The following is a 19184-nucleotide window of genomic DNA, read 5'->3' as shown; positions in this document are numbered from 1 at the left end:
AGTTCCCAAACACAGTAGGCTCAGGCAGTAGAAGGCCATCTAAGAATTAAATTGAGAATCTCGTTTATGGCTGAACAAAACCCTGCTACATCTCCGTGTCAATCCAGATACATTTTGAAGAAAGAGGTTCACTCAGTTACACAACATTTTTCATGCATGCATCTCACGGAGCTGAAAAAAAAATTGTGCAGATAAGCAAGGCTGATAATGTTTTAAGTGGACTCAGTTTTTAGGAAATGCAGTTGCAGCCATCACATGAAATGAGAAGAAATTCATTAAGTAACTGGTGAGCATAACAAAATGACCTGAAGACACAGGACTTAGGTGCACACACTCAAAACAGATGAGAGGCTAGGAAAACTAAAATGCAGGGGGTGCCTGGCATGTGAAGAACTGAAGATATCCAGGTAAGGCAGGGCAAGACCATGCAGTGCCCTGGATGTGAGCAGGAGAATCAATTAGTTCTATACTTTACCGACAGCAGTGAAGCTTCTTAAGTACTGGTGTAATGTGCGAAACTGTCAAAATGCCCTGAAATATATTCAGATTTTGTGGTGAGTAGCATGCAGATCTATTTCTAAAATTTCTATAACGTCATTTTTAGTAGGAAACAACAGTAATAAAAAAAGAAGATAAAGCTACCTTTAAGAAAATTGCATAGTTCAAGACTGTGCTTCAAAAGTGGAAAGAGTTTTCCCATACATTTCTTACAAACAATACATCATTCTTAAATGTTAAGCATATTTTAAAATCTCTTCTATTTCCTTTGAGGTACTCCTGAGAAACCAGTGGTGCATTTACAGAGAATGACAAAAAATGTTTTGATATCACAAAGAATGATTAAAACATCTCATTTTCCATTGCAGAAATGTGTATGAGCTGCTCTTACTGTACAAATGCCTGACCAGCAATAGTGCTAAGAAGAATGGCAAAGTCATGTGGAACAATGTAACAAGAGGAAAACAATTTTATTTTTCATTTAAAGGACTGCTTACACAGTCTTGGAATTTAGTTCTTTTTATTGCTGGCCATAAGAAGTAAATTCACCCATAATTCTGGTTCAGCATTTACATAAGAAAAATTCCACCTTAGTGCTAAATAGAACTTTGCAATTGAAACAGGCTGCCTGCTAGGTACCCTAGCATGATTCTGGGCCAAATTTTGCCAGTAGACTCAGTAAAACTGTCTTTGGAATCAGGTATGTTTGCAGCATACAAATCCACCATAACATACCAATACATGCCTTTTCCCTTCCCTGGAGCAGAGATCTCGATTACTGCATCTCTAACGCAGGAATAAAAATTCTATGATAAATAGAATTCTAGAGATAGTTAATTGAGACTGAAATACTCTGTGTATCACATGCAAAGTCAGGGTTTATAAAAGTAAGACACAAAGCCTGAACTCCAAATCAATGGAGAAGGATGAAAGAAAATGATAGAGCCAGAGAAGGTACAGGGCTAGCTGGAACACATATGATCAACCTGAGGCAAACACCAAAACTCACAATATCATACAAAGGGACCGATAAGAATATAGCTAAAAATGCTTTTGTAAGATATATCAGATGACTGCTGTCACCAGACAGCAGTCAGAAAATAAAATAATGAGAAATAAATCCACAAAACAATGGAGAGACCAGAAACATAGGGAAAGGTGGGCTTTTTGAGCTTATTTTCTGTTATTGTAAGGAGGCAGCTTACAGATGAGAACTACATGCTATCTCTCTACAGAGAGCCAAATAACTTTCATCAAAGATACTGCAGGAGAATAAATGAAAGAAGAAATGAACCCTTTCTTTACTCCCGGCCCCATCCTCTAAAAAAACCCAGGAACCAATGATCAGTCAGAAAAACATATTGAGTTTAAAAGAAGTAAGAAGATATTTAGTTAAAACATCATTTGAAGCAACATGTTTAGAATTAAAAAAAAAAAATTTCAAGGTTGGGAGGGGGGAAGAAAAAGGAAGATCCAAAGCTAGGTCCCAAAAATCAGTAAAAGCGTGATTCCTTATAGGTACTGATGAAGAACACAGATAGGAAGCCAGGGACAAGACAAAGAGGGAGGTAAAAATCCAGAGAAGATGAAAGAATGATAGGGTTTGGTTTGCATCCAGTATGAGAGTGACTTCTGAAGTCAGAGAAGACATGAAAACTGAACATTAACAAATGCTAGATGCATCTCTTTCTCTGGGGAGAAAATATGGACTTTCTTTAGGCTATCACCAAAACCAGCCTCCTCCTCTTTTTTATTTAAAAAAACCTGCCAACAAATTTTAACTGGCAAGTTGATGTCACAAAGTTATTAATAAGAACTCAGTTTAAAACAGTTGTATCTGGTTGTGCAGAGTGGTTTCCATATTCTGACATACGCATGAGGAAATCCAGACTGAGATCCTGAGACCCTTGGAGTAGAAAACAGCTCAAGAAATCCACCTAGCAATTCACAAAGAAATAATTCACTAAGAGCAAGATTTTGATGGAAAGTCACTTCCCAGGTTTAGCATTTCCAAGAGATTTTGATGTTGCCTTGCAGTCTTTTAGGATAGAGTCCAAATGCCCTCTTTCCACCCAGCCACTCAGCCACTGACTTAGGAGAGCAAGGAAAAATGGAAAATTATGAAATACCACAAATAACATTTGATACATACTTTTTCACTCCAGTCAAGGAAGGCTTAAAGCATTTACAGGTGTCTCTCTATTATAGATAGACTGCATATCAAGTTGAGCCTCAGACCCTACCAACAGTCATTTGGCACATACCTTTTTAAAGGAAGGAAGGATTCCTAACAGCAGTTCCATAGCGACCTCTTTCTACCCGCAATATGGAACCATGGTGGGATGCAGAGAAGAAAAGTGGTAGATCTGCATTAATTTTACTGGTTTAAGTATATAAAGCATATACTTTCCCATCGACTAAGTGAAAAAGCCTCAAATGTTAATGTAGATAACAAAGAAGAAAAAACTAGTGCATACACACACCATATCAGAATAAAATTACCTGAGAAATCTACCTCTGTGAACCTCTCTGCTTATTCTAGTCTTTCTTGGGGCTGATCTGACTCAAACTCAAGAGAAAAAAAAAAAAATTAAAAAAAGTTTTTTTACAGGAGTTCTTCAGGATTGCTTGATGAAGAACCTGAATAGCTTACAAACCACTGTAAAGTAGATGGGGAGGCTCACAAATTTTGGTATTTGAAGATGATTTGAAGATCATAATTTGAAGATCATGCATATCGCTTTTTCTGGCAGCAAAACGTAGCAAAAGGAAGCAGCCAAGGTGAGAGACATCTGAAAACAACTGGATTGCCCATCAGCTGACCCTTTGCTAACAAAGCAAAAGACTGTCTTGTGTCTCAAGTGCTACTGTTGTGAAGACACATCAGACACATCTCTGATGATCCCTTCCAACCCACACCAGCAAATGGCTCGTAAGGCACGTGGAAGGTGGAGAATTATTGTAACATAAAACCAAGGATATCAAGACTGCAGGGGAAAGCGTGGACTTTCATTCAAAGCACTTCTGAAACCTTGGACCTCCTCTGAAGAAAGGAGAGGAGCTGCTGGCCTATTCTCAGCTTAGGCACAGGCGGTGAGTGACAGAGGGCACTGATCTAACTAAAGGCAAACCGAGTAACTCTGTGAAGACACCCACCTCACCCTAATCTCACTGAGTTTGCTGAATGCAAATACTATTTTACATCAAAGCTAGCAGGGTTTTGTTTTTACAGAAATATCATCTTCACTGTCCTTTAAGAAAAAGAAACAGAAAACAAAATAACCCTAAAGAGATCGGTGGAAGTCTTCAAATATCAGTGATAAACCCCTATTCTCATGGACCCTTTTCAGCAGTGTTCAGAAGGTATATTTCTATGGATTCAATTACATTGAAGTAACTGGTCAAGGGAATTGTAATCACACAGAAAAAGATGAATGCACATATCCCTCTGTGTACATACAATACCCACAAGGCTTATGAAATCCATTCACAACAGAGGAAATACTCTAAACATATTTTAAGAGGCTCTGTCAGCAGTCTCGCAGCAAGGCTCATTCACATTTGTAAGTCACGAAGAAAAAGCTGTTTTCTGTCCGTGCTGTATGAACAGATTTTGTTTGGTCTACAGCTCATATTTAAGTTGCAAGTAAATAAATCATTCTGGCTGAATTAGCTGACAAACTACATCCATGGTATTGAGAATAAATATTTGATTGGGACTGAATTAACTCTTTGCAGATTTGTGCTCATGTTTACACATACTAGAGCTGCATGTATAAAAAAAACAGGATATGTAGGATATTAACCAAATTGTAGTCAAACATGTTTACCTGAAAAAAATAAAAAAGAAAAGGATGCAAAAGGAAAAAAGTGCGAGCCAGTCTTCTTCCCATTTTGCTGTTAGAATTAGTTTGAACATGATGATATGTTGACGCTCTCATTCAAAACCAGATTGGACAGGAGGACAGAGGATAGTGAATCCTGACAAGTTGAAATGTAAATTAAGATGTTTTCATGTCTTTACACACGCAATTTTGTGCCTCCCAGGGAAACTGGTACATAATAACAACTTGAGCTTTATATGAAGTTCCCACCTTATTTGCAGGCTTAGAGAATACAATAGCACTGAGACTAGACTGTTATTAAACAAAGGGGTGACTAGGAGCTGGAAATCAGTACGCTAATCATAACAAAGACATTGTCATTTTACAACATTTTGCAACGATTTTGCATCAAATGAAACCCTGTGGGACAATATCAACAAATGACTGTTTGGCATCAGATAGCGCCTAAGCTGAACTGAACAGGATACTTCCAAAACTAAAGTGCATACTCTAGTTTAAGGAAAAAGAAATGTCATGCTATAAAACTGCAGCAAATATTTCCACAAGTCCCTCCAGCCACATCCCCCTCCCTCCCTTAAGCTGTCAGGAACTGTTTCCCAAAGCTCCCCGAGGACTGTGATTATTAAACTAAACACCACACAGCAGAATGCAAGCTGGATCTCACTCTCCATACTCTCATTTTAAAGGATGGCAGTAGAAACATTAACTATTTCATCCTCAGTGGCCTTCAAATGTTTCTCTCTTTCTGTCACACAAAAATAAAGGAAAACACATTCCTTTTGTCATTCTCCTTTCATGTTTCTATCTGTGAAAAATAAAAAATTAAGAAGGATTTATCTTTGCTGCAAGTCCTATTAACTGTTCACCCTGTCATCTATAGCATAACCTATTTATGTAACATTTTGTAAAACTGTATGGAACAATCTTTTCCAACGATCAGCAGGTGAATTAATGACCTGCTGGTTCTTGTTACACCACGTTTAGAACAATTAGAGAGAGGTCTTGGCTGAGTGTTTGGCTGAAATAAGCCTTTCCCTGCACAAAGGGCATATGCATAAAAAATGTTGAAGGGAACCAAAGAGTTATGTTATTATATGATCCTTCAGACAATCAGAAACATGGGGCACTTGTAGGTGTAGCCTTGAGAGTTTGCAATAAAATACGTCTTTCACTGTACTGCAAGATTTGACTCAGCTATGAGTAGACTGCAGTTCAATGTACAGAGGTGATTTAAAATAAATTCCTATAAATGTGAACATTCAGTATTGGAAATCTCTTTTTAAAATGGTAAAATAGATAAAATACTAAACAGTTAGTTTTAAATGAAACATTAATACCTTTCAAAACAATGAAGTACCTAATCAGTGCCTACAATTAGGAAATTTTACAACCGAAATTCTATTTATAAAATAGTTTCTTTAGAGTTTCCAGTTACTTTCTGCATTAACAGACTTGCAGAAAAAACACTAACAGAACAGCAGATTGCCAGAACAGCCTTTTTAAGTTAATCAGGGTATAGCAAACCTGATTCTACACAGGTTCAGTTCTGCTAACATCACGAATGAATCACTGTGTTCATATCCTTAATCCCACGAGATCTCAAGTTATTCACATCCTCCTTGGCGTTTGCAGGATTAGAATCTAAGTATGTTGTTTCCCCCCTCTCCTGTCCTGTCAGTAAACGTGGGATCAGAGTTCAGAACATGCCTGATTTTGTTCTCCTAATCTCTAGTAATCTTCTCAGTGACACAGTATCTGTTGCACAATATCAGGAGGCCACATCAAAGAGGAACAGTTAGTGGAAATGTTAAGTTGATTCATATTTATCAAAGTAGGCTCCATATGCTGACAAAAGGTAAACCAATATCTATTAACATACTCAAGCACTAAATATTAAAGTCAATACTACCTTAAAATCAGTAACTTCCCTGTCTCACAAAGCTTATTTACAAATGGTACAGGTTGTGTAGCCCAGATGTCTTGTTACTTCAGCGCCTTACACAAAATTCAAGGTAATTCATGACTCTCTGAAAACACAACTAACACAGTGCTATATACAAAGGAGGGTTTGTACAAACTGCCATACGGAGTTTTACAGTGTGAAAATTTAACGGGTGGATTCAACCAACAGAACCTTCTCCAGCGGTTCTAAGGGGTAGAGAAAAGAAAAGACTGTCATCCTTCCAAGTCATTTGTTTCATCAGGTAGCACAGAGAGAAGGAAAACAGTAAGACAGTACATTTTGGCAACATGGAATCCAAAGCTCGGACAGACACTCTACAAAGGGCCTTCCCAGATGGAAAAAAAATAAATATGTCTATGGAAGTTTGATCATCTGCAGTGACTGAAGTAGGTATGAAAAGGATATGAAAAAGTTCAAGATGATGAAAAAACGTGCGAGGACCGAGACCTCCCTCAAATGTCAGTTATGAAAATATCTGTCCAAAATCCATCTTCAGCTCAGTACGTGCCCACTACAGGTAATCTGTTCTCATTATATGTGTATCCAAATGTCTGTTACTCAGCTGTTCTGCTGTCTGTACTGTCACAAGGCCAGATCTAATTACCATTAAACAAAACAGAAAGACTATCACTGGCTTCAGTCCTTGTTGAAACTATGCTGAAGTTATATTATACATATTATACATGCTGGAAAAATCTAGATTACTTTTTTTTTTAATTTTTTTTTTTTTTTAGAATTTCCAGGGTTAATCGATTCACTAGCAGACGCTTGATATTTATAGAAAAACAACCTTTCTTTTCCTCAGCTTTAATAAAGAAAACACAGAAGATCCTCACCTTTCATGAAATTGGCTCTGCTCTCAAGAGGTTAGCTGCCCATTCAACATCACAGGTTTTAATAAAATAAATATTTCATTGAGTGAGAGTGATGTTTCCCAATATCTCTCCCTGTTAGTTGCTTGCTAGGCAATTATATCATACACTGCTTATACAGGCAGGGAATGTTAATGTTACATTTTGCAAAACTACAATCTTATTTTGAGGAATGTTCTTTAAAATTCGAATAGGACAACAGTTGTTGAGAGAGCTTAGCAGGCTGTTCAAGGAAATGTAGCGTAATAAAACTATGCTGCTTTTTAAATATTTATATCTTTTTAATCCTTCCCGCAGATAATCCTCTTCACAGTAGGCAGGAATATGAATACCCTTGATTGTTTTTAAGTCCTTCCTTTTCAAAATTAAGATTTGCAATTTTTTTCTGCCCTAAAATTTTGCTACAAATATTACTTAAAGTTTTGCTTGGATCAATTTACCTTCCATAAGCAAAGCGCCTGTCTTTGTGGTGGTCCCCAAATGTATCCCACAACCTGAGAGAAACACTCACTTCATCCACAACATCTCTTGAGCGTTCAAGGACCTAGAACAAGAACACACATATTTTTTTTCAAACAAGTACATTTCTAATTCGCCCCATAAGAAGGTCCAAAGCATGCTAGACCAAGAGTCTATCACATATAGTTTTCAGCAAATACTGTATTTTATAAAACAGGCAGAATATGCATCTTCCTAAAAATAGGTTTGATAAAAAGATTACTTTGGAATGAGAGAGTCGGGGAGATGCATATCAGACCATGGCTGCAGTAGAGACCGTGCATAAAATACTTGTGAGCTCATTGCTGCATCCTGAGAAAGAAAGGCTTGCCAATAAATAACAGTACAACCTCACAGGATGTGCTCCATATTTTGTACACCTGCAGTCCTTACCTCTTGGCAGACACGGTACTGATCAATGGCCCAGACAGTTGGTACGTGAGTTGCCAGCAGCTGATACTGAGTCAAGGTTGTATTGCATGCTCTTGCACAAATTAGACGAGTCTTTCCCACTGCATTATCTCCAACCACCACACACTTGATAGTTTCAACGTTGGGTCTTTCGTAGTCCATGTCAGTGTCCATTTATCAAAAACTGTAACAAGACAGTTAAACTTGTTTTCTACTACTGTGCAAAAACAATGTTATTTAGAGTCAGAGCCTTCTACTTCCACTTCTTGAGAAGCATGAAGAGGACAAACTCTTAAGGAAAAGCTAGTAGTATAACCTAGCCTTTCCTTTAAATACCGCACAGTTATGCAAATGCACAACTATTTTGACCACAGTTGGTTTATACTGCTCACATGCTATTTTCACTTTGGTTTCTGTAAACACAAGCCTGTTTGCAGAAGATAGATCTTGGTGAAACAAGGACAGCGAGCACAAACTTACCTCTTGCTAATACTTTTTATGCCAAGAAGGAGAAAAGGCTGGACAACAGTGGGTTTAACCTGAAGGATACCAGTACAAACCTGCCTTCTGTAATCTTGCCCATTCAGGATTTGATTTAGGGCTGTCCAAACAATATTGCTAACAGCAAGTCCCACAGATGGTTTTAGTTATATGCACACAATAAAACTGACTTGTAAGATGACTCCAGAGACTCTGTTCTCTACAAACCACAACTCCCACTACATCCTGCACGTATCACACACTCTTAATTTTCCAAGGAGAAGTTTGTACAGATCATGGGCTAAAATGAAACCAAACAGCCCAGCAGGAACTTGCAAATACATGTATCTATACCTACAAGTTCTTTTTCACATGACAATGGAAAGTGAAGAGAAAGAGATTTTTGAAGATACTATCCTCATGGAAAGTTATTATTGAAAACATTTACTTAGATATTCTATGACAACATACTGAACAAATGCCTGGATATGAATGTAAGCTGGAAAAAATGGTTATTTGAAAAACTAAAAACAACTCCTGCATGTTTACTACAGTCTGCCATTTTCATTTAAAGGAATGTGGGATTTTCACATAAAGGAATGTGGGATCATAGTTTGATATATCTGATTTTGGTTTTCTAATGTCTAGTAGTCTGCTGAGAAATCAGGTCTCTGCCAGGGAATTGTAATCAAGGAGGGAGAAAAGGGAAAATGCAAGGCACAAATATATTCAGGAAGGCTTGCCTAATAATTATTTCAGCAAGGAAACCTACAGCAATTTAATTGACAAAACACAGGTCATCATCTGGAGTGGTGTCGTCCTTTTTCCTGAGAAGAAAGCACTACAGACAAAGAAACCAAATTATTTGCTTTAATACCTTTTTTAATATTCACATCTCATTCGCACATAAATATAGAATATATATTAACTGTCAGGCTGTTTAAAATAATAGATACAAGCTGTTTTGGTGTCTATTTTTCACTGTCAGAGGCACTATATCCTGATTTAAGAAAAAGCATGTTTAGTAATTACTAGCCAAACACTAATTTTAACTGCATTCTTTCATTATTTAAAGTGATGTAAACCAAGAAACAAAAGTCAGTGTTAGAAATAAATGTTACCCATTTATTTAAAATTAAGCATGGAATGGATGCTAATAGCTATAAAATGGCTGAAGTATAGTTATAATCTTTATTTACGTGTGGACGGAAGGAGTTCGGGACCACATAGACAGCAAGGTGCAAGTGTGAGTTTACACCACTACTGTGTCACACTGATATGTTTTCACAGACATTGAATGCTTCTGGAAATGCTACAGCACAGATGAGCTTGTAAGAATACGTTTTAGAGAGCTGTCCTACACTAGATTGAAACATGGGCCCAGAAACTCTTCATCCTGGCACAAGTTCATGGTTGCACAATTAGAGCTTTGCAATCTGCCAAATGTAGAGCAAATAACATGGCTTCAAACATACATGCACAGTATCTACTGCATGTAAACCCTAATGGCCTTGTGATACCAACCTGCTATGTTAGCACAGAGGTTTTAGCTGATAAGAAAACAAAGCTATTAGGATATTGTCTTTATCCCTTCATCTGAGCTGTAACCTGCATCCTGGAAGGTTACTAGTCTTGAGGTAAAGGACTACAGAGACTTCCAGTTACCTGTCTGCGATCCAACCACAGCTGCTTGTTGGATGCAAGCTCCCACGAGGCTGATACCTGGGATGGCCCATGGGCTCTGTACCATCTCCATGAGTCCAAATACAAGAAGAGAAATGAGAGCTAACTCCTCTTTCCTCCTCCACATCCTTTCCAAGAATACAGTCATGATATAAATAAAAGTACAAAACCAATGTGGTTTTTTCCACATTACAGAGAATAAGACATATTTGTACACCACGGCCTCAAAGGCAGGGCCCTGAATGAGTAACAAAAACCCAAGAGGTTTCAGTATGTAATGTAAAAAAGTTTCATTTCAAGTCTGAGAATAAACAGCAACCCCCTGACATAATATGTGGTATTAAATTACTTCATATTTTATTCATACACGGACTAGACATCACAGATGGAATGTGGAAAAGTCTACAAGGCTAGAAAACAAAATGAAGGAGCGTGGCTAGCCAGTGTGTCTGGTTGGTTTTAAACTACCGAGCAGAGAGATGCCAAACCAATTTTTCTTCCAACCCAATATTCCATTAAAATGCTGTTACACAGATTAGCTGAGGTTTTATATAACAATCTGATTTTAAAAGTCTTCAAAAGTTCTTAAATGCTAGTTCTGCAAAAATGCACTTCAGTCAGTCACAAAATATGTATTAAGTACAGAGTCTGGAATCTTAAAAAAATTTCCAAGAGGATAGCAAAGCGAGTTTAAAATTAATAGGCAAGTCTAAATAAAAGTAACAAGAGAAATCAATGCAATTATTTGAGAATCCTAGAAAAGGAACACATGAAAATAAATTTTTAAAATTATTATTTTTTTAAATTTCCGATATACTTACTAACTTAATTAAAGCAAAGTTATCACAGAAATCAGACACAGCATGCCCAAATGCCCTGTCGTAGATCAACGGCAGTCTAACGAAGATATTTTTAGCGTGACTCAATACTGCACAGGACAGAGATTAAAATAAACTGGGAATAAAAACAAAACTAGAGCTTTGTGGCTATGTTAAGGAAAGTTCTTAAATCCACTCCAGTATATATAGAGTATCTATGTATTAAAAATGCATATAATTTTAATATTGTTCACTAATTTTTAGAAAGGGATTAAAACGGAAATAACTCCTGAAAAGACTGACAGACAGAAGCCTGGACAGATATTTAGACACCTCAAGTAAAAACAGATGCTAACAACAAATTACAGTATAAACAATTAGCAAAACGTGTGGATTAAATGCTTACAAATGTAGCCAGAAGCCTTCTGGCTACTAGAATGATTAAAGCCAGGAATATGTACAAGATCTCAAAAATACAGCCACGGTTAGTTTTTTTTAAGGTAGCCTCTAAGTTAAGCTTGTGCTAAACCTATTATATAATCACACTGATTAAAAATGCTAAACATGTATTTACAAAACTTAAAAAAAAAATCTAGATTTGAGCTCTGAAAGTCCGGTAACATCTGGGAAGACCAACTGGAACTGAAACAAAACTGGTTAGACAAGAACAAACCAGTGTATATAAAGCTTAGTTAAAAAAAACAGCACAAAATTCCTAGACCAATGAAAAACTTGCTAAAACCAACCTACAACCTGCAATAGTTTAGTTTACCAGCAAAACAAAATAGGGTAAAATAAGAAGAAATTTACTGGAAGTGTGACCAGTCTCAGAGAGGAAACTGCCAAAAAAGCCAGAGAAAGACAGAAAGGCGATCAAATGAGGAGCAGCGAGAAACCTACTAGGGGAAAGATCTGATCAAATATGTCTGTTCCCAAAAGAAAGCAGCAAAAGATTCAGCTGCTTAATCCAGTTCTAAAGAAAGATGAGCAGATGGATGGAAATGAAAAAAGATACCCGCAAGAATAACACAGGATTTCAAAAATCTCTTAGGATGTTTCTATTTCTACATTGTCACCTGTGATTGTTTGCAGATGAAGAGGAGACAGAGGCAGCCAAAAATCAGGAGATGTGAGTAGACTCAAGATCTAAGATAAAGCCATTTAATTAAGTCACTTGATTAGCAGAAAAGAACTATTCCAAATAAAGCTGATTTATTTCCAAAGACGTATAAGGTTACTGTTCTGAACCATGACTTGCAGATGGTTACAGTCACTGATTTCTTTCTCTGTTGCTTCACCTCAAATTGCTGGAGGGTGCTTGGTTTTTTGTTTAGTTTTTCCTCATTGCTGAATGAGTTGTTATTATTATCACTAAAAAACAGTTGTGGTTGCCATAGCATGAAGGTCCTTCTGGCTAGTCAGCCTCAGTAATGAAACACTGCCTTTCTAGAGAAATTTTCCAAAAGATCTGTAGATGAAGCATATCACTCGATTATCTAGTCCACTGGTACACAGACTGTACACAACACACACAATCTCTCTTTCTGTATTAATGTAGGTGTATTCATATACAAGATAACCAGATCCTAACCATGAACTTGTCTTGTTTTAAGAATGCAGTATAATATATTTAAAGCTATAATTGCATTTTTCTGTGCTGGAAAGAAAGTGGATGAAGATCCAAACCCAACAGTGAGTTACCTGTGCAGTATGAGGAATCCACCCTTATGGATCTCACTGCCTATGCAGCTAACTGCCCATTTTGAAATTTCCAGATATTTTAAATCATCACTTAGCATATACAAAACATAACCAAGATTTTTTTCAAAGAGCAGTAGCTAATTATCAACCCTTTTCTCTTCAGCAAAACACCACAGACAAATCACTAAGAGTGTCTACGTTTATCAGTGATTATGGAGTGATCCTGCAGGCATTTACTCCTTAGCTCAGTACTTAAACACGTCCTGTAAGACTGAGATAGCACCTCTTGGCATGAGAACAAGCAAGCATGTTACTTAGTTCTTGTGTTAAAAGCAAACTCTTCAGCTGAAGGTTCAGAGTGACAGCATGTAAGAACCTTGCCTGCTCAGTAAAGTTTTTCTTTAAGTTATTCCATGGAAAAAAATTAATAATTCCAATCTGTCTCAAGTAATCTGACCAAACATGCAAACCGGGAAGTCCTTCAAACAAACAGGTTGCCAACCACAATTACAGTGTCACAATTTTATTAAAGGAATCTAACGGAAAGAGACACCAAAATCTACCACCACTTAATATGAATGGTGTAAGTGGGAATTATTTGAAAAACTCAGGCCACCAGTAAGGTAGTAAGACCATCAACATTTATCCCTGAAAAACACAGTCTTTTGAAACTATATGAAAGAGCGTATGTAGATACTCCATATTTCAATCTGTTCTGGAGACGTATTTTTGAGTGTAGTTTTGGAGTGGCTCCTTCAGAGAGCCATTATGCAAAAACATACCAAATGGAGTACAAAAAAATTTACAAGACTACCCAATGCTCTTACCTCCATCCCCAAGTTGCAAAATTACTGCTTGCAACCATGGAAACTGGAAAAGGAGATGCAGAATGCCAAGTTCTTCAGGCACTGAAGTCACTACCTTACAGTGCAGAATCCCAAGGCACCAGCATGCTGGCAAGGACCAAAGAGCACATGAGCCAGAGCAAGTGTGTGACGTGTTCGTTCTCAATATATAACCTGCCATGTGTTGTTTCAGAATCTTAATGGATTAACACATATACGCCAGGGGAAAAAGCAGGGGGACTTACTGTTCATTTGTGCAAGAGCATAGAATTCTCCGACAGCTCTGATTTGGCGAAAGGTTAAGGGCCAAAAGACTGTTTTGTGGTTTGGCTCAATTTAATCAATGAATTTAGGGCCCCAGCAAGTATATTTGTGAAATAAATCACAACATGGTATCAAGTAACAGATAAACTATACCAGCTGCTGAAAGACCATCACAAAACATTTTTCTCAACGTATAAATTAATACTAGTATTTTATTAAATTGCAGGAGGGACTATGGGGAGGTTGCTTTAAAAAGAAAAACTATTCCTTGTCAGCATCAAAGAACCAGCTGGTGACAAAGGGTAATAAGACTCAAGGTGGGATCAGATCACTAGGTCACCAGGGGACAAAGATGGGCATAATGCGTATCAGGCTGGATTCTCACCCAGGATGAAGAGGCATTGCCTGTCTGCCGTTATTTAAAGTTCTGGCAGTTTACATGGAAAGACTGAAGAGACTGACATGGGAGAAAGAAATTCAAGATTAACTCTGGAATACATCAACTACTTGCCCTACCTGGTCCATCGACAGAAGACGACAACAGATACAGCCAATGACTGGGAATGGAGAAAAGCCCTTATATTCTAAAGCTAACCTGATCTCAAACGTGAGACCCTTGGATCTACCGTGGGCAGAAAGAGAAGGGTAGCTGACTGAAATGTTGCTTCACTGCAGGAGGCGATAAATGAGATAACCCTGACTGTTGCTGCCCACTAAAGAAGAGTGCAGGTGAGCAGGAACGCCTTTATCCAGAAGGGCAAAACCTAGTTCTACCCTTTTTCAGCTGTTCTGGGATAGTTGGGGTGTTTCAGCTTAGGGCCAGTACCAACAAAGAAATAAATCCCACAGAACGCTGCTAAAATTGGATACAGCTGGACAAGGTAAGTACTGAGGTTGTCATCAAGACAGATTCCACTTAGCTTGCCTGAACCAGCTTCTTTCACGACAGCTTTTGGCCAACAAGCATTGGATTCAATCCTGGATGCCACCCCTTACTTTGTATTACCTGCTGGAAGAAAAGTTCTCAGAAGGCTCCATTCAGCTGCCATAATCTCTGCTCTATCCCTCAAGTTTAAAAGGGAGCAAAAAATTGACCATGGCCACATACAGAAATGAAAGGAGCAGCCTCTAAGGAAGATCTAAAGTTGAAGACAGAACAGATGTCTCTATGTTTACCTAGAAAACTTCTCAGTCAAATCATCGCCACAACTTTTGTAGAAACTGTAGAGACAGGGAATAATAATTCATGGCTTGTAACATCAGAAGCCTCTCAGTCTGCTCTTTCTCAGCATGCTTGACTCCAGATTTGTTTGTTTCTAAAGGCTAGTTATTAGGACACTTTGTCAAGCCCGACCTTCCTCTGTGATGACACAACACCTTTTGATGAGTAAGAATGAGCACTTCCTTAGATGAACAAAAATCAGAGATACTAGCAAAATACAAATTCTTCCCACATTACTGTATAAAACAGACTGCCCTGAAGCTCAATAGCTGAGCATGAAAACATCCGATTTTAGGTACAATAACCGATTCTCCTGAGCCTCCTGAAAATGTGCAGTCTACAAGGACCTGTCTTTGTGTTATACACACTCACAGTCTATCAGAGCAAACAGAGATCCAAATGCAAAGCTCAGCATTAGACTTGAACTATGTCAATTTTCTGACAAGTTCTGGAAGACCTGAAGGGCAGAAATCAACAAGCTGATTACACTGAGCAGCTTACGTATTATTTTGACCTGTGACATACCTTGCGATATCCTTTGTGATGAGGTCATCTCTCTAGAAATTAATCCGTACAGCAGGTGAAGGACATTTAACCGTTTCAGAACCTCGTGTGTGAGAATCTGGGATGAGTGTTTTCTATATGGTGGGAGAGCCTGCCACACTGCCACCCCTCCCTTCACCAATTCTTCAGAGTCTGCCTCAAGAACAGGCCACAACACAGGGCAGTCCCTTGTGCCTCCTTTTGTTTCTTCTGTCTTGCTGTGCAGAGAGATGTGAGGAAGGGTGACCACACTGGACCCGCCCCTGGAAAGAGGGAAGTAATCCATAGCCGATACACGACTGATTTAAGGCTCGCACTTTGGCTTTGCAGATGCATTTTGTCAGGGTTCTAGATACACCTGGCTACAACTGACTGCTCTTTCCTTTTACCAGAAATGACCACAGCAGACACAGGGGTCTAGGCAGTGACCAAGATCTGGCGTTGCTCTGGGTCATAATCTGTAATATCATCACAAACTGAAATTAACTGTGGCTGACATTAATAAAAGTGGCTGAGAACCACGTAACTGAAGAATGGACAATACCCATTGATGGTGATAACCATCACTAAACAGCTGGTACTTTATAAAGCAGCCACCCATAAAATGCCATTGTGCACCGAGTCCTTAGATCGGTCCTCCTCCTGCAACTAAAGATTACACTGCAGGAGCAGATTAAGGGTGCACCTCTACTAGCATTTTAGTTCAGATCAAGAATACATTTTTGAAGCAAATATCCCAGTCGTTGCTACTTACCACGCTTTGGTTCATATCAGGTGCAGCCACAGACTGCACAAACTGAATTCCTTTCAGATGAATCTGAAGTGAAACATGTGCCACCCACCACTAATGAGTGAGTGTTCAGTCCGTAGGACCAGATTAAAGGTAATCTGAAGTAACACCCTTTGCCCCTGAAATGTGTGCAGTGTGGACACTGGGTCCTCAGCACCAACTGTTTTATCCCAAGGTCCCCTGCTACTGCACCACACAATCTGCTAATGTAGATAGAGCATTAGATGCTCTGGCTCCTGGTTTGTTATTTGGATCAACATAACTGGGGCAAAGCTGCAGCTGAATCCTTAGTGACTGCGATGCTCAACAGTATCTGGGATAACACATAAAACTCAAGATTAAAGGGAGGAGGATCACTGGAAAAGCCTGATTCAACACTACCGGTTTTCATGGTAATAAACTCCATGAAATCCCTGATTTTACTCTTATGTAATTAAGAGCATCAGAAGCTTGTACAGCATTAAACTACTGACACTGTAGCATAGGTTGTTACTGATTTTACCCATTTATAAAGACAGGTGTTGACATCGTTTGCTGTTTGGTAAGGACGTTATTCTGAGCAGTGTTCCCAACAGTACAGAAGGAAAAAAAACAACAATAACCACCAAACAAGGCATTCTCCCAACTTTTGCACATTTCTGTGGGGAAAATATTTATCAAGTTTTGCTAGAGCTACAAAGAAAATATTCCAGAGACACTGGTGACATTCTAGCACAGAGACCTGTTGAATTCACTTTCTGTGCTTGTTTTCCTTCCAAAAGACAGAATCAGGCTCTTGTTTCTTGAACTTTATGTGACATTTCTCATGCATTCTCCTCTTCGTTAATCAGTGATGTTAGAAAGATATTATATGTGATTTTATCCACTCCCACATGTGATTGCTACAAGGAAACTACACAAGGAGAGTGAGACCTCATAATGACAGCAGGTAAACCCCCCTCAAAGACCTAAACACTGACTAGAATAGTAAATACTTCAGGATGGCAGACTTCAGATAAATGCTACTTTCAGATCTTGGGTCAAGTTCTACATTTATGTCTCAAATGCAAATCCAGCTACATTAACTGAATTGTGCAGGAAGCAAGTAGATGTGGAGTTTACTTGGAATGTCTAGTGCCACACATAGACTCATTTGTGAAGAAAAAAAAAATAGAAGACAGAAATTGCCATCTTGTGTCATGTCACACAAAAAGGAGAGGAAAACAGAAAAGTAGAATGGTGTTGGATGGGAACCAAAGCGAATCCATACTTTTATTTCATGAACCTACCCCTAGTAACAAAGGGCCCAACTATCACCACATGTGCTGCAGGCTGCACCAGTTCTAGCTCATGCACTGTGCCACCATTCAGCACAAGGTTTTGAGGTCTTTTATGGAAACCCAATCAATGATCCAAGGGTACATTCACACCAGTCTGACTAGTCTTGCTATGAGCTGCTCTGCAAGTCTGCTGTATGCAGCAAGGACGGCTCAGCCTTCTCCCCCCCCCCCCCCAACACATACTTCGTTCTACAACATTTGCACACTCTTCTGGCAGGATAGATGGGGGCAAGGGAGGAGCATGTCAAACACCTGTTGCTCCTTTGCTTCTCCTCCTTCAAGGCTTCTCTGTCCTTTCACCTCCTTCAGCACAGGGCAACATCTGGATGCAGGACTTAAGCATTTTTCCAGTGAATAAAATGTATCAGCAAGGAATCAAACATCGGGATTTACTGGTCAAGTGATCAGCTCTTCCTCTCAGCCTAATGCTCTACAGTATTTATGAAGCTTGGAGTTTTAAAAGGGCAGGAGTTTTAGAAAGCTCCCCAGAGCTAAAATTGATGTTTATTTCTTCTTGGATAAAAATACTTCTATGCATCTGAGCCTGTCCCAGATCTTATGCTCCTGAAGTATTATGTCACTGAGATAAAGAACCCTAGTACAAATACTGAACTCACCAAGGTGGTTTTTTTTTTTTTCTGTTAACAGTATATATAGATACGTTGCATACCTGAGACACAGAATCAGGCATACAAATCCAACGTGCATATAAAAGAAAAGCATAACCTAATGGGAGAGGACCTCAGAAAAATAAAAGAAATTAAGCTGTTCTGTTTCCATGTACTGTGACTCCCAATCCTGAAATGCAGCCTGTACAGAGGTATGTGCCATTCAATTGCTACTTACACTGAGCAGTCATACGGCAACTCTTCAATGTAGTCCTAACAACGGTGTTTTTCTCCCCACATGCTTTACTTTTACCTAGAAAGATCAGGAGCTTAAGAAATCCCCTCAAGCACACTGAACAAACTAATTTCCACCTCAGCTTCTATTACAGCTCAAGCTGAACGTTGGCTTTGAGTCAGCTGTGTGTCCTGAAATAGTACACAAACTGAGGATGAACAAAGTCATTGAGAATATTCTGGCATCACTTCCTTGCTCTCGCTGTGACCATATGCAGAGCTTCAAGGGCTTTCTTTTCTTATTATCGTTTTTTAAACAAGTATATTGCTGCCTTCAGAGGTCTGAGTAGTGCCTTGACCAACAGAAGGCAATTCAGAGCTCTCTGACTAGTCTGCCTCTCAGTCTGTCTGGTGACGGATTTCTCTTCGCTCTAGACGTTGGATGCCACAGTACCCACTAAAGGTTGACTTAACAAATTAAGTCTACTACTGTTTGTCTCTACAGCCCCTTTCTATGGCCCCTAAACAGGTCCCGACACAGACACCTGATAATCTGTGTGCTGCAAGACCCCCCCAGCAGCCTCCTGCTG

At 38.8% G+C, this 19184-nt stretch overlaps 1 protein-coding gene across 1 annotated transcript in view; it reads right to left on the bottom strand.

The window, feature by feature from the left end:
• Positions 1-19184, bottom strand: part of RHOBTB1 (Rho-related BTB domain containing 1) — a 50535-nt gene that overhangs the window by 17718 nt on the left and 13633 nt on the right. Inside the window, exons 2-3 of the mRNA XM_009325837.1 lie at positions 8070-8271; positions 7619-7722 (exon numbers count right to left, since the gene is read on the bottom strand). Of these exons, the coding sequence (XP_009324112.1) occupies positions 7619-7722; positions 8070-8261 (296 nt within the window). The 5' untranslated portion in view covers positions 8262-8271. The remainder of the gene's footprint in view (positions 1-7618; positions 7723-8069; positions 8272-19184) is intronic.

Source organism: Pygoscelis adeliae, unplaced genomic scaffold, assembly GCF_000699105.1.
Source record: "Pygoscelis adeliae isolate BGI_AS28 unplaced genomic scaffold, ASM69910v1 Scaffold4, whole genome shotgun sequence".
Lineage (NCBI taxonomy): Eukaryota > Metazoa > Chordata > Aves > Sphenisciformes > Spheniscidae > Pygoscelis > Pygoscelis adeliae.
This window is presented reverse-complemented; position numbering and strand designations above follow the sequence as displayed.